The sequence below is a fragment of the Chiroxiphia lanceolata genome, chromosome 6 (assembly GCF_009829145.1).
Source record: "Chiroxiphia lanceolata isolate bChiLan1 chromosome 6, bChiLan1.pri, whole genome shotgun sequence".
NCBI lineage: Eukaryota > Metazoa > Chordata > Aves > Passeriformes > Pipridae > Chiroxiphia > Chiroxiphia lanceolata.
The window spans coordinates 631709-647599 of record NC_045642.1 but is presented as its reverse complement, the minus strand read 5'-3'; the positions used below and the strand labels follow the sequence as shown (position 1 = coordinate 647599).

General features: G+C 51.8%; 1 protein-coding gene across 2 annotated transcripts; it reads right to left on the bottom strand.

Moving 5' to 3' along the window:
- Nucleotides 1-186: 186 nt before the first annotated feature.
- Nucleotides 187-15703, bottom strand: INCENP (inner centromere protein). 2 transcript variants are annotated; one of them, XM_032690878.1, is made up of 17 exons: nt 15525-15703; nt 15299-15412; nt 13986-14716; nt 12473-12524; nt 12295-12325; nt 11160-11238; nt 10630-10681; nt 10039-10156; nt 9822-9956; nt 5780-5889; nt 5333-5453; nt 4505-4627; nt 4122-4297; nt 3741-3831; nt 3135-3248; nt 2012-2171; nt 187-1560 (listed from the first exon to the last, which is right to left on the bottom strand). In XM_032690878.1, exons 1-17 carry the CDS (start codon nt 15671-15673, stop codon nt 1346-1348), a joined length of 2571 nt encoding a protein of 856 aa, XP_032546769.1. In that variant the 5' UTR covers nt 15674-15703; the 3' UTR covers nt 187-1345. The 2 variants fall into 2 exon arrangements, with proteins under 2 accessions (XP_032546769.1, XP_032546770.1); XM_032690879.1 differs by having other exon boundaries at nt 11163-11238.
- Between the last annotated feature and the right edge of the window lie 188 nt (nt 15704-15891).

Here is a 15891-nt window from a genome sequence, read left to right as displayed (position 1 = left end):
CCAAAACCCTCTGTGGTTGCTACAAAGTGCTGGGGAACACCCAGGGACACAGATTTTCCACCAGAGTTGGGAAGTTCTTCCCTAACAGGACATTTCCTGCCTCAAGGAACCAGCACAAAGCAACCCAAAGGGACAGTCCTCAAACCCTCCATTTCTCACAAAAAGCTGCGAGGAGCCCAGAGCTGGAGACTGAAGTCACTTTATCCAACAGCATTTGGCCAGGTCAGCAGCTTTTGGACAAGAAATTGTGGTCACGCAGATACAGACCTGGATCCACAGAGCAGCCATGGAAGCACAAAAGCACCTCATGGATACAGACACCGATAGCCAGACCTGGATTTACAAGGCAGCCCCAGAAGCACAGACACCAACATATTTACATATAAAACCCCCCACAGTTTTGAGCACATTTGCTGGCAAACAGGGCATTGGATACAGACACACAGATGGGCACGCGGACAGGCTGAGGGCCCCTCACACAGGGCACAGTCCTTACATGGGTTTTACAGGGAATGGGAATGCTGAGCTGGAATTTTGGTTTGGGTTGGCCAGGGTCCGTTTGACAGTGACTGACTGAACAGGAAGTGCTAAACAGGCCAAGAGACACAACCAGCTGATACTGAACCACAGCCAAGGGATTAGGGTTAAACATCCTCTCAATCCCATCTGGCCACAGAGGTGGAATTTCAATGAGAAACAAAACTGCCAGAACCTTTGCACGATTTCTCCTAACAAGGCCCAGAGCACTTGGGGGTCCCTGGGGACACAGTCACATCTGGAGTCATGTCTCTCTGCAGCTGAAGGAAGGTGAGGCCCTCAGTGTGTTCCAGCTCGAGCTGTGCCAATGTCAGCCTCGGCCTGGCTGATGGACACGACCACACAGGTGGGAAAGGGAGTAACGAATCCTTTTGGGATTGCAGGAGATGAAGAGCAACACCTGGGAACACCTTCCTGAGAAGAGCAGTGGAGCAGGCCAGATGTGCCCAGGCGTGTGCAATGGTCCCTGATTGTCACTGGCCTCGAGGCCAGCACAGAAGTACAACTGCTGGCAGGTACTGCCAGGCCTGCTCCGCTGAGAGGGGGGATCCCACAGCTTCAGGTGATGTCCATCACCCACTAAAGGTCCGAGTCCGTGCCAGCTCCAAGCTGAGAGTAAGAGAGAGGCAATTCCCTAGGCAGCACTTTGTAGCTTGGCCTGACAGAAACCAGCCTCGCCAACCGAGGCGCAGGAACCCGGGAAGAGCTGCCATTTATTACACACTAAAACCTAAATATTTCAAGTGAACAGTGACTCCTTCCTCACCTGGAGACAGGAAATCCTACCTGCTGCACACCTGAGCTCACCTCAGGGCTTCTTGAGGCCGCAGGGCAGCCCCAGGCCTGGCTTGGCCCCCGCGGTGGGCGGCGAGTGCCACACGGCCGAACTGGTGCGCTTGAAGTAGCGGGGCTTGCTCTTGTAGAAGATGTGCTCCAGCTTGGGGCTGGGGATGGCCCCAAACAGTGCATCCACGTCAGGGGGGTTGTAGTACTGCCGGATCACAGCCTGGCTGAGCTGATTCCCTGCGGGAACAGGGTGGGGGTTGCGTTAATGTTGTTAATTGGGATTGCCGTATGGGCTGCTGCCCGCGGCGTGTCCCCTTTGGCTTGTCTCTCACTGCTCCAGGGCATCCTACCAGAGTATTTGTCACCTGACAAGATCCCCAAGAGTTGGAGGAGCCCCTGACTCTGCATTCCACATAGAATCATGGAATGGTTGGGGTTGGAACAGACTTTAAAACTCCTCCAGTTCCAATCCCTTGCCATGGGCAGGGACACCTTCCACTAAACGAGGTTGCTCCGAGCCCCACCCAACGTGGCCTTGGACATGGAAGTACTCGCTTCATGCTGGGGTAGCTGTAACTAATCCAGGTAGGAGGAGCTGAGCAAAACCCAACACCAGGTTCCACAGCCTGCTGAGGCAGACCTGCCACAGGGGTGTTGGGGCTTCCAGACAGACATCCCCCCCACGTACCCGTGGCCCAGGCAGGGACGGGCTTGCGGGGCTCGCTCTCATCGTCCGTCGAGTCGTCGCTGTTCAGGTCCATCCCGTAATCGTTTGAGCTCGTGATGGCGGGCTTGGGTTCTTTCCTGCTCTGTGGAGTCATCTGGTATGAAGTGCAGGCAGGGGAATTCTAGAAGGCAATCACATTCCACAGGTGTTGGATGCAGCAGCACTGCCCTGCTCTGAGATACATTGGGACTGGCTTGTCCCCAGCCTCCTGCTCTGTCACCTCATGGCAAACCCCGAGTCTGGCAGCTCTTCAGTTTGCACCTAAGAGCTTGACCCAAGTTATGGCCCAATTATGGCTGTGCATGGCCTTCTCCTGTTTAATTAGGCCGATTAATTGGCAAGAGCATGCAGCAAGAGATGGATCTAACACACCTAATAGAGCAGCAGCTCCACTTGGGTCAAGCAAAGGTTAAATGGAAGTTTTGTGTCACTGGAGCAGTAATGTGCACTAAACACTCTGCAACCTGTCTTCTGGGCTTGATTAATGATATAAAACTGACAAATGATGTGCAGAGAACCTGACCACCAGGTCAGCCAAACCGAGTTCATGCTGATGGGAGCAGCAGTGCCGGGAAGTGCAAGGGGGGGGGAGAAAACCTACAGCTGCTGATTTCAGGCTTTTGCAACTGAACATTTTCAGTTTTGCAAGCAGTCGGAGAGCCACGTGTTTGTTGTCAGCGTTGAGCACACGGAGGGGCACCCGCAGGTTTCTCCCCTGCCAAACCAACACCGTTCCACAGGCTCTGCTGCCACCTTGTGGCGGTTCCCAAAATTGACCCTAAATAAAACACTTTCAGCATCTTTTCTGCTCCTGCGGTCCTCCCTGTATTTAAGAGGAGTCCAGACGGCTCCAATAGCTGCTTGCCTTATCCCAGGGCCAGAAACCCTGACCAATCCCTCCTGCTTCTCTTCTCTCTGTCATTGAAATATTCACAGTCAACTCCAGATAACCAGGATTTACAGAATTCCTGTGTTACTGGAAAGGCAGATAAAAGCAGAGGGTGGAACTGCCCAAGGCAAGAGCAGGTCAGTGCTGGGACTGAAGTTCTCTGCTGTCACCTCTAAGGACACACCCCCAAGTTACCTCCTTATTCTCCAGGAGTGGTGCCCGGGCACTGTCTTTGGTCTTTTGTTCCTCTGACAATTTCTTCTGCTCTTCCTCCTGCCTCTTCCTCTCTGCCAGCATCTGCTGCTCCCGCTGCCAAGTGACACCCATGGAATTACCTTCAGGGATTACACTGCCAACCCAGGCATCCATCTTTGTGACAGGCAAAATAACTAAGCGCCCAACTGCAGCTCATGCAGCTGAGGAGCACTTGGGACAAGGTGCACTTCCCTCAGAGGGGTACAAACCCACAGACACCCGTGTCAGAGCATCAGCTGCCTTTCCCTGATAAAGCAAGAGCTCCTCACCTTGAAAAGCTTGCTGCTGCCTTCAGGCTATAAAAGCCAGAAACCAGCTGACCATCTGCAGAAGTCTGTGCTGCTGATCTTGGCCTCTTTCTAGACTAGTACACAATATTTTTAGAGGCTAAGTCCCCCCACTGCACCGTAACCATCCCAAACAGGTCAAACTTCCAGCTCAGAAGTGCCACAAGTGGCTCCTCAGGGCTCCCCACAGCGTCCCAGCTGAGCAGGTCTGCTGAGGTCAGTCACGTGGCTCTCCCCCTCCCCAAAACCGAGCACTTACCTCTTTCTTCTCCATCTCCTTGCGGAGCCTCTCCTTAGCAGCCTGTGCTTCCTTCTGCAGTCGGGCAGCCCTCTCCTGCTGCTCCCGGAGCCTGAGAACCACAGCACAGGCCCTCAACTCCCAGAACAACACCAGGGTCCCCCCCCGGCTGCCTGAAGCAACCCCCCCACCCTCACAGCTTTTCAGACACCCCCCACCACACTCCCCATATCCCTGAGCCCAGAATTCCTCCTTGGCAGCTCAGCACTGACGACAGTTCGGAGTTGTGCTGTCACCTCAGAGCGGCTCCTCACTGCTCCAGCCTTCCACTCCTGCCCTCTGTTCCAGCTGTGTTTCAATCCCAGCACAGAATTTGATATATAAATGGTGATTCTGCCTTACTTTTCTGCCTGGATCCTCTCCTGCTCCCTCTTCCTCTCCAGTTCTCTCTCTGCAGCCAGCTGTCTCTCCCGCTCCTGCTCGGCCTGCCTCTGCTCAGCGATCTTCCGGGCACGCTCCTGCTCCTCTTCCCTCCTCTTCTGCAGCAGCTCCCTGTGCCGCCGCTCCTCCTCCTCCTCCTGTGAGCCCAGGCAGGCATTACTCACCTGACAGGAGCAGGCTCCAGGAGACAGCACCAGGAACCCCTCATTTGGCCCAAGTCCCCATCATTACACAGCAGGGAAACATCTCGGGGGTGAATTCCCAAGTGCCCAAGGCAGGTGGATCCAAGGCAGGTGGATCCCCCTCTCCTGTTCTGCCTGTGGGACAGGACGGGCCCCACATACCTGCTGCAGAGCTTTTTGTCTCCTGGCCTCCTCCTCTTGTCTGCGCCGAGCCTCTGCTTCCTCCATCTTCCTGGCAGCCGCTCTCTTCTTGATCTTCTCCTCTGCCAGCCTTTCTTCCCTCACCTGGAGCACACACAGACCTGGATCTCAGGTGGGACAGCACTGCAGGACATCTCACAGACTCAGAGCACCCCCTCTCTCACGAGCAAACCCTCCCCTCCTTTGCACCCAGGAGCCAAAGGGGCCTGTGCTCTGTTTTTAAAAGGTCACATTTAGGGCAACAACCTTGTTTTACATGCCCCGGGGAAGAGCTGATCCCACCCTGGTATTTACACATCCAGTCCCACAAAGCCATTGGAATGTATCCTCAGAGCCATGCAATCAGAGAGGCAGCTGGGGATAATTAAAGCAGACAAATGACCACTATGGCCAGTGCACAAATTGCCTGGAAGTCTGGGATCCGAGGAAGGCTCCAGAGGAAGGATGTTTGCTTTCCCCCCTCCAGTTATTACTCAGCTGGGAGAAGCAGCAGACAAAGCCTCGGGGCCATTAGGCTGCCTTTATCCACTGCACATCCTTCCTTCTCCCATCTACCAGAGCACTAATAAAGCCCATTTAGATTCATCATTCTGGAAAAACAGGGGTTCAGCCGCCATTTGCTGTAGCCAGAGACAGGCAGTCCCTCAGGATCACCAAGGCTCTGGAAAGTTCTTTATCCAACTGTTCTCTCATTCAACCTCTAGGATCCAAGCAGCCTCCGTCACCCTTTTTGGAGGAGGCACACCTGTGTGGCACCAGCTACCTCGAGGAGCTCTGTGTGGGCCGTACCTTCTCGGTCTTCTCGTCAAACAGTGCTATCTTCTGCTCGATCTTCCTCTTCCTCGCCTTCTCCATCTCCTCCGCCCGCTCCCGGGCCTGCAGCACCTTGCGCAGGCGCTCCTCCCGCTTCCTACGGACACAGCCCAGCTCACCGTGCTGCTGAGCTCCTCACAGCTCAGCACGAGGCCAAAGCACACAGCAGGAAACTCAGCGGCCCAAACTCCACAGTAATTTGAGCACCAGCCGTGTTTAAGCTCTGTCAGAGAGGGAGGACTCGAGGAAAAGAAGCCGCAGCAGCAGCAGCTGGCAAGGACAATTCATGTTTTGCATCAGCATTCTAGAGAATTCTGAGAACACACTGCCCGTGCCCGCAGGAATTTCTGCTGTTTGCATGGGCTCTGCAAGGTAAAACACCTGGACACAGGTACCTACGGCAGCATGTCCACGTCTACTCACAGCTTTGCTTCCTCTAGTCTCCGTTTCTTCTCTTCCTCCAGTCTTTGCCTCCTCAGCTGCTCGGCTTCTTGCTTCTTCTGCAGAGCCTCCAGCTTCTGCCTCTCCTTCTCCTGAGGGGAATTGAAATGTGATCGTACCTACCTGCCAAGGAGCTCCTTCCCACCTCACTCACTCAGGGGTAGGGCACAGAGGTGACAGCAAGGAGCTGCAGGCAGGAACACGGGGTGGTGACAGCCCTGGAGCAGAGCTCAGGCAGTGATCCGGTCGTGAATGGATATATGCAAGGAAAACAAGGCAGCAGTGTGAATACTGGGGAGGCAAGAGCAGAAGCTGGGACACTGAAACAGAAGCATCATCCCTGGAAGCCCAGGCAGCATCCCCAGGGATTGCAGGCAGCCAGCCCCGTGCTTTCTCTTGGTGCAAAGGACCCACAAAGCAGCGCCAATGCCTGGCACTGGTCCCGCTTCCTGCGGCGAGCGCAGGGACAGATGGTGCTCCAGGAAACACCTCAGGCTCCTGCTGGCGCCTTTGCCTCCCACAAAGCTCTATCTGGTGGTGAACCACCACCACTCTGAGAGCTCCCAGCCTGCTCCTGCACGCAGCCAGCCAGAAATGGGAGCCAACCAGAAATGGGAGCTTTTCTCCTCGTTTTCCTGACCCAGCCTAGACACACTGTCAGCCAGGGCAGTGAGATCCAGCCACCACTACAGCCCCAGCAAATGGATTAACATCAGCTCACTCCATGCCAAAGCAGGCCTGGTCTCAGCACCAACCCATGGATCAGCACTGGGAATATCCAAGGGATTCCCTTATGCTGGGCTCTGTGTTGTAAAAGCTTGGTGCTATCAGCAGCCAAACTGGTTAATATAAAACTAACAATCACGTCTTATTGCTCTGCTGCTATTTAGTTATGTTGAGCTCCCACACGGAAAAACTCCCAAGGGGAAGCTGCCTGTGCTGGAATGAAACCTAAAACATAACATTCCACGAACTGACAGCAGCAGAGGAAGCACTCCCCAGCCACAAGATTCTTTTCTCATCGTATTAACTCCTTTGTAGTACTGACACCATCATCAGCAGGAGCCCAGCGAGGCTGAGGCTGGAACCCTGCACCGCTTCCCAACAGCCTTCCCCGACCCCCTGGAGCACAGCCAGGCTCTGAGCAGCACAGCCTGAACGCTCTAGGAAGCTCTGCTATCAGGCTGCTCAATGCAGGAACAGCAATTCCTGCATCCTGCCCTCTTCTCCCTTCCTCACAGCTCTCCTGCAAGGGGAAACCAGCCCCAGTGAGTTAGTGGGTACCAGCAGAGCACTCTCTGCTTCCATCACGGCTCTGGGCGCATCCAGGAAGCTGCACCCTTGTCTAGAACCAGCTCTCAAATCCCACCCTCCCAAACTGCTCCTGCCTGGGCAGCCGGGGAAGTGGCAGTGCCGCAGCCCACGGGGAGCCGGGCTGCATCGTGCTGTGAGCTCCCCTGAGATATATACAAGCTAAGTTAACATGTATTTTGTTATCTTGAAACCTTTGGTAAGAACACTGAAACTTAAAGGGTTTGTTTCTAATTTTCATTAGTTCTCCAGTGACTCTGCTTAAATTGTTATGCTTGTTAAGGTAGTTAAAGCTGTTAAGCTCTGAAGTGCACCTAAATAGATGCAGTTGTTGTGACAATTTAGTCACAATAACGTATTTAAAAGGTTCTTAAGCATCTCCCTGTCTTGTTAATTAACATATTCACATTACTGCCACAGAAGGTGAATTTTCTTGGGTTTTTGCCCCTCTCAGAGTAGAGGAGGAAGAAAGATTTTCTTTGTTGTCTAAAATTGCCTTTTGAGTTTGTCTCCACAAAAGCAGAACACAAGACAACCGCCAGAGCAAACAAGACAAACTGCTTTCAGTGAGAACGGAAGAAAACTTTTCTGATTCCTCTGATATCCACAAACGATGGGAACCACTGAATGCTTGCCTTTGTGTTTGCAAGTGCAAACTGATAAAGAGTTTGCTTTTGTTATTAAGATAATGTTCAAAATGTTTATACTCTGTTTTCTAATTGTTTCAGCAAGTAAAAAGATTCCGTGATAATTTATATAAAGACTTATATAGGATTTCATGTAAAGATTGAGAATGATAAATAAATATTTGATTCCTTCTGCCCTTACAGCATTAAAACATGCAACACATGGAGTTACACACAGCCTTCAACCTTGAGGTATAAAGACAATAAAAGCATAAAATGACTTTTTGCTTTTACTTCAAACTTCAGCTAAAGGATCACATTTCAGCATTCAATTTTGAAGTAAAAAGACATTGAAAGCCATAAAATGACTTACTGCTTTACTTCAAAAAACTACAGAGAAACTGCATGTTTGCCTAACCTCTACATCTGTTTATTCCACACCAGCCACCTGAGACTGTTTGTTATTAACACTTCTCTTAACTTTGTTACTAAAAGCAAAAAGCAGCTAACAGGAATGGATGGACAAAAGCTGAAAATTAACTGCATCCCAGAAACCACAGACAACTTAAACTGGTTGCTTGCAAAGGATGCTAAGTTTCAAGCTGTGTTAACGTATTATAATGATAGTTCGTTTTAAATACTGTGTTATTATGATGATAACTTTGTCTAATTGTTTACAGGAGATGCTGAATTTTAAGTTGTGTTGACATATTGTGACAGTAACTTGTGTATGTATCTTTGAATGTATTGACTTTTGGTTTTCCATAACAAAAAAATAAAAAAAGGAGGGGGGAAGACATCAGGTAAGATGTGATATAGGTTTGTTAAGCCTTATATTCTTCATATTAATTCATTTTCAAATTTTCAAAACAAGTACAGTTGCCAGACATGACTACCAGGAGTGACAGATTGAAAAACATGTAACCAATAACCACTCATAAATCTAAAATGTGTAGTTAAAAAATAGGGACATAATAAAAATTCTAAGTGTGAATGGGTGAGTATGAATGAAGTGGCCACTTCTGTATGAATGAGAGAAGCTGTGTGAACATGTATGTGTGTCAACAGAAATGCTTCATGTGCCTTGAACAAATTACCCTTGCACCATAACACTTGTCTCTAAGGGCCCTTTTCTAGAAGTGGAGTTGAATTTCTCCTGGTTACCAATTACATGCAGGCCCTTGGAGAAGTGAGAGTTGATGTTTTACCCGGTTATGCAAAAACCCTCAGGTTAATAAAGTTGTTGTTTATCTCAGGTACACACAAACCCTTAAGAAATGAAAGTACAAATTTTGGTAAAGCAAGTCTCAAAGATTACAGGTAAAGGTTCAAATAAGTAAGTTTGTTGAGAGACCAAGGTGACACAGTAGTGAGTTTACAAAGTTTAAAATGTACTGTTATATACAATATTCTGTATTTCCTCATAATAATAAAGAAGAGGGGAGATGTAGGAGTCGGGTTTCAGGCAAGGTGCTAAACAGGAGCCTGTGAGATGTAGTTCCCAAGTACTCCCACACATGGGCAGTGAGATACCCCATGGTGATTGGTCAAGGGAGACATGTGTTACTTTGAACTCAGGTATATAAAGTGTTGTTTGATTTGAATAAACGGATTTGGCTGGGAACTCCCAAAAAGCTAGCTGGATCCGTGTCATTTATTTACTTATTATGTTAATAAGCCACATTGTCTGACTGCTCCCACATCCAGGACAGCCTTGTGTTTCCTCCTGCTTCAAAGGTTGGGAGGATCTCAGAAGTTTGGGTTTAAGAGGCATTTGCTCAGCCTCTCTCATGAGACAAGTCCTAGCAAGGAGACCTGGGCTGTGCAGGTTTCACACCTCAGCATTCACACTCCCTTTGATTTTTGGTTCCCAGTTTTCATCCCTGATTGTCACCTGTCAAAAGCTTATAGACCAAACTGGAATTCTTTAGGAAGCTGACTAGCCCAGATCTTATTTAAGTGTAAACAGACAGCTTCAGGTTACTTCTTAGTTCCAAATGGGTTGCAAAGTTTCCTTTGTGTCTGTGCTTTAGGTTAGGCATTCATCAAACCATCGTGTACTGGCTTAGAGCAGGGTTTCCTCTTACCTTAGGAGCAGCCTGGAGAGGGGTGTTGTATCTGATGAAGGATTTTATGACTCCATTCCTCCCCACGGAGCTGGGTGTCATCAGGAGCTGGTTCTTCTGTACAGTGTGAAGGAACGTCTTGAACGGGCGCACAACCTGCGGGAGGAACACCAAAGCCTGAGCAGGAGTGAGTAACTAAGGGTCTTGGGGACGTACTCCAGGCTAACAAGGATCTTACCTTGCTGGCTGGGAAGACTGGGGATGGGGTCTTCTTCCTGGGAGGAGACAGCCCTCCCTCCTCTGCCTGCTGCTGGTCGTAGCGCTCGTCCACAGCTCTCTTGTAGCTCGGCTTCCTCCTGTGAGACAGCACAGCCCATCACACCTGGAAAACCCTTCTGATGTCTCAAAGGCAGGGGGGGAAAGAGCCATAAACTATCCCAGCTTAAAAGAGATTCCATTGGGGTGAGGCCCTGGCACAAGTTGCCTAGAGAAGCTGTGGCTGCCCCATCCCTGGAAGTGTCCAAGGCCAGAGCTTGGAGCAACCTGGGATAGTGGAAGGTGTCCCTACCCATGGCAAGGGGTGGGACTGGATGGGCTTTAAGGTCCCTTCTAAGGCTGTGCACGCACAGGCAGTTAGCCAATAAAAATTTCCTAATGCAATAGAACAGAGAAATTAAATCACAGAATCATAGAGGCAGGAAAAACTTATTTGCAGAAGTTTCATTGTCACAAACACTGAGGCCAGTGAACAACGTTCCAGCATTTAACCGGCTCTGAACTGGTCCACAGTCCCCTGAGGCACTTCCAACCAGTGATCCTACGGACATACCTTGCACTCTGAGGTGGATCCAGGGTCTCCCCACTCTTGTTCAACTTGTTTTCTGAAAGAGAACAGTTACACAGTGAGTTCTAGCAGGCAAAATTCCCCTCCAGCCCAGGTTTGACGGCAGGGAATGGATGTAGCAGCTCGTTGAACAGCAAAACCACCTGCCATGAGCTGGACACAGCAGGACCTGGCTCACACAGCACCATTCCCACCTGGAAACTCCAGAGAAGGCAGAGCTGCCCAAAGCTGTCCCTGCCCTGCAGCTCACACCAGCACTGCTGTGTTCTGCACAGCTTCAGCAACGGGGCTCAACTGGGCCTCCCACAACCCTCATTACACCCATCTCCATGTGCTTTCCACGGTGGAAATAATGCCAGCAAAGAGTTTCCTCACTGCTAATTGTCTGAAGCAAATCCTCCCTCATCAAACATTAATTAGTCTTTCAAACTGAGCTCTCAAATTAACCAGTAAGATTTCCAGCTTCCCAAAGCAGTAACTTCCCCAAATCCTGCCCCAAACCCCTCTGGAATTACCGCTGTTGCTTGGCTCCTGTGGCTGCCCGTGTTTGCTGATGGTGTGGGAGGAAAGGGACATCTGTGGGCTTTGGGAATCCTGTGGGAAAAGCAGAGGGGTTTCAGGACAATTCCACATGGAGACAGCCCATTCCTGGTTCAGACTGTGGGGTGATTCTGACAAGGGCATGTTCAGCAGCATTACCAGGGAACACCAAACCATCTTTGCATCTTGGCAAAGTCCTGGATGCTGCATCATCAGAAGCACGGACATTAACAGAGCATCTGTGCTGCTTAAACTCAACAAACCCATCAACTATTAAGGACAAAAGCCTTCCAAGCTGTAAATCTGTGCTGCTGGAGCTCTGGCCAGAGCCAGCATGCCCATTTCCCTGAGCAGTGATGAATGTGGAGCCCAGAGAGAGCAGGCAAATGGCTCATTTCCATGATTTATCTGTTTGCTGTGGGATACCCATCGCTGGTCTCCGTCTCTGCACTTACACCAGAGCAGGCTCTGCTGGGATAATGGGCTGTGGCTTCTAGAATTGCTCTCTGCCAGCATGCACGAGCATTACCTCCCCCAGCCCATGCTGGCCAGCCAGCAGCAGGTTGGGAAGAGAAGAAAAAAAGATTTATGGAATTTTATCCTCCCCAGTTGCTTCTGTGGGGCCTCGTTTCAAGGGCAGGCCCAGGTTACACCCTGTAGCCCAAGAGAGGACACAGGGTGTCATCTGATGATCCTCTGATGAACCTGGGCTGAGAAGGACCTGACAGAGTCAAGGTGTGCATTGACATTTACTCTGGACAAGACACCATCATCATCCTCATCAGTGAGGATTGTGGAGGGAAAGGTTTTGACCTGAATAATATTCACAGATTTCTGTGGCTGTCTGAACTGAGAAGCAATGAATTACCTGCAGGACTGATCAAAAGGTCAAAAGGAGCTTTAAAAATACAGAAAATAACAGCAGTGTGCAAACCATAACACCAGCTGAGCTGAACTTCCCTGAATTATAAGAAGTTTTTTTTTATCTCAAGAGATTTGGGACTGAATTTTCACACAATGATCTCTAGCAAGAGGTTAAGAAGGAAAAGCCACATTTTCCTCCCAAATCCACATAGACACAAATGCTTTTAATCCCTGTTCAGATCTTACCTTGGAGGGGGTGCAGGGTCCAGGAGGAGGCCTAGATGAAAAGGAAAGACAAAAGACACTGTGTTTAGTAACACTAAGGAAACTGGAAAGCCACTTGGATTTTACACCAGGAGTGGCAGGGGAAAAAATCCTACAAGCAGGATAGTAAGGATAAATAAATAACCAAAAGCATTCTCACCCAGCTTTGACAACAGTTTCTTCCTCCTCTGGAATATCTGTAGAGCTGGAGGCTGTGGGAAGGGAAAAAACCACACCTGAGCTGTCAGTTTTGGGTGCAGGCCAAGGACCTGGTGGGATGAGGTTTGCTCCAGGCACTGCAGAGGGGTTTGTCCTGCCCCGGGGCAGGGGAGGGCACCGGAGCACACCCAGGTGGCACTGCAGGAACGCTGCTGGCAACTCCAGTGCAGGAAAGCAGCATTTTCAATTATAGATGAGTTCAGAGAAATATTCCACGAGCTGGAATTAAGGGGGCTGGGCTTGGCCTCGGGCTCGTCTGCAGGGCCATGCCTGGACATTAACAGCAGTTAGAGCCAGCGTTATTTACAGGGGGAGCGCTGCTTCCCAAGCCAGCATTCCAGCTGGCTCTGCCACAGCGAGCTCAGAAACTCTGGCACAGCCAGAACCTGCCATGAATAATCACAGAATCACACAATCCTACTGTGGTTTGGGTGGGAAGGGACCTTAAGGATCATCCAGTCCCACCACTCAGCCATGGGCAGGGACACCTTCCACTAGCCCAGGTTCCTCCAGCCCAGTCCAACCTGGCCTTGGACACTTCCAGGGATGGGGCAGCCACAGCTTCTCTGGGCAACCTGTGCCAGGGAAGAATTTCCTCCCTATATCCCACCTTGATTTTCCCTCTTTCAGTTTGAACCCATTTCCCCTTGTCCTGTCACCCCAGTTCTTGATGAAGAGCCCCTCTTCAGCTTCTTTGCATAATACAAGGGAGAGATGACATCCATCCATTTACCCTCCTGCACTAACTCCAACACTTCCACCCCATGGCATGAAAGAATGTTTAAATCAGCCAGTCCTTCCCCAAACCTGCATCTATCACCAACTGTAGAAACATGAGAGACTTTTAATCTATAAAGTCCAGCCTCAAATTCCCCTTCTCAAAGAAGCTCTAGAACCAGCAGCCAGATCCTGGGAAGAGGTGAAGGACCAGGGAATTTGTGAGAATTTCACTTTCCAGGAAATAGGCAGGGCTTTGGTAGAGCCCATCATCCCCTCTGCCCAGAGAAGCCGTGGCTGCCCCAACCCTGGAAGTGTCCAAGGTAAGGCTGGATGGGGCTTGGAGCAACCTGGTCCAGTAGAAGGCGTCCCTGCCCATGGCAGAAGTTGGAACTAGATGGGCTTTAAGGTCCTTCCAACCCAAACCACCCTGGGATTCCAGGGTTAACAGCTTCTCCCAGCAAATAAGTAATGGTTAAAGTTAAACTGCAATAGAGACATTGAAGCTGTTCTCTCAGGTGATTTACAAGGCTGAATTCACAGTTACCTGAGTTCAGGTGCTCACGGGAGGCTCCAGAAAGACAGGGAGAACTTCCACGAGGGATGGCAGCTTATCTAGCCCAGGGAGCTCAGCTGCTACCCCCACATGGAATAACTAGCCCTGGCACATTGGTTTCCTCAGCAGTAAAGACAAAGAGCAGGAGAGACGCAAACCCCCTGGTAGCACCCAAACTCACCCTCTACAGAGCTGGAGGACACGGATCCCTGCAGAGCCATCTTCCTCTTGCTTGCTGCCCTGGTGATGGATTTCTGGACCATACTCTCCCTCTTGCTGGCCAGGGAGTACTTCTCTGCCAGGGAGGTTCTGCGGCTCAGGGAGGTTTTGCCCATCAGGCTCCGGCGCACGGAGCGGCGGCTCCTCCGGGAGCCCGTTGGAGTCCCCGGGGTGTCCCTCAGGGGCTGGGAGGGCTGGTCGTGTTCCCAAGTGGGGCCATTCCCCTCCTCCAGCCCCACCCTTGGGCTCAGGTTGATGGTGACATTGGCTGCCTTTACCTGCAGCTCAGACACAGCCTCACTGGCCTCGGGAGTAGAGGGAACCACCAGCTCAGGGGCTGTGGGAACCAGTGAGGATTTGGGAATGCCGTGTTCCTCGGGAGAGCCATCCCCTGAGCTCGTGGGGAGCAGCTCTGCCGGTTTTGCTGTGCTCCTCTGGAGGGGCACCGCAGTGCCAGTCCCATCAGCTTCCACCCAGGGGTCCTTCCCCACTGCCTGCAGGGCAGGAGGTGTCTCAGAGACCACCTTGGAGCTCCTGACAGAGGCTGCAGCCTGGGATCGTGTCACACGCTGAGGGGGAGAGTTTCCTTTGGCCTCGGCTCTGCTGAGCTCCAGGTTTTGTTTGTCCTGGAGTCGCTGAGAACATCGCACAGAAGGCAATGGTTTGAGGCTGCTCTTCCTCCTCCTGGACAACCTGGCCATGGGAACAGTGCATTAGATGGGAATGGGAGCTGGGAACAGCCTGAAGCCCTTACCATGCACACGTGGGATTAGAGCCAAAACACCTGGGATGGGCCCAGGGTACACAGAGCTGCACAAGGCAGCTAAAACAGGCAGTAATTAAGGGATGTAATTACTTCAAAGCAGAAAAGACAACGAGAGACAGAAACCTGGGAACATAAAACAGAACCAGGTAACAAATAGTAGCACTTTTCATGAGAATTAACGTTTTCCAGTGCTTTTTGACCCTAAGGCTGCCAGCACCCCGGATACAGGGTCTGACTGGACCATTAACACCGGGGGGACTCGCGGGCCGAATAAGGGGGGACCCTCTTGGGACAAAGGAGGGGAACCCCCCCCGGGGCGAAGAAGGTAGGCGGGCCCGCGGGACACGCTTCGAGTAAGGTATTGTCTCCATGAGCCCTTGGCAGGGGGTCTGTTCAACCTCCCACGCGCTCCCCCTCTTTCCACACCCCTCTGGCTGCCTCTGCGCTCCCCCTCCCCGCAGCCCATCCCCGGGGGGGCTCCGGGGCCCCCACTCCCACCATCCCCTCACCGCTTCCTGGCCGTCTCCTGTCCCTCCTCATGCAGCGTCGACCGCCGCCTCCTCCGCTGCCGGTTCTTCTGCGACGGCGTCTTGGGCATCAGCTCGAGCTCCTCTCTGTAATCGCTGGAAGGGAAGGGGAAAGCGACACGGGGTCAGCCGGTACCGGCCAAGACCTAGCAGGGAACCGGGATGTGCGGATACGTAGTGGTAGGGGGGAGGGGGTGTTTGCCATTACCTCACAAACATCCTGAACGCCTCCTCGCAGATTTCCTCCAGCCACACCAGGTCGGTGCTGTCCACCTGCCGCAGGAACCCGGCCAGGCGCCGCCCGCACTCAGCGGGCAGCTGCTGCACAGAGCGCGCCGCCACCACCATGGCCGCCATTGCCTCAGAGCCAACGGCCGCGCGCGAGCACCACTGTTTAAACCCGGCGCGCGCCCCGCCGTCCCTGCCAATCACCGCCCGCCACCCGCCAGGACCGCCCTCCCTATTGGCTGCCAGGCTACTCCGGGAACGGCGCAGCACCGCTCTGCTCGCCCGTCTCTATTTCCGTGGAGGACTCGCCTTAGAAGGCGGGCCTTGAAGGGCGGGGATTTAACGGC

What these genes read in the sequence shown, in the direction of transcription:
- INCENP (XM_032690878.1), bottom strand. Translation starts at nt 15,673, where the DNA reads ATGGCGGCCATGGTGGTGGCGGCGCGCTCTGTGCAGCAGCTGCCCGCT. An exon ending in CAGTCTTCCCAGCCAGCAAG is followed by an intron (nt 9,957 to 10,038) that starts GTAAGATCCTTG and finishes TTCCTCCCGCAG; the next exon opens with GTTGTGCGCCCGTTCAAGAC. An exon ending in CTCTCCAGGCTGCTCCTAAG is followed by an intron (nt 5,890 to 9,821) that starts GTAAGAGGAAAC and finishes AATTCCCCTCAG; the next exon opens with GAGAAGGAGAGGCAGAAGCT.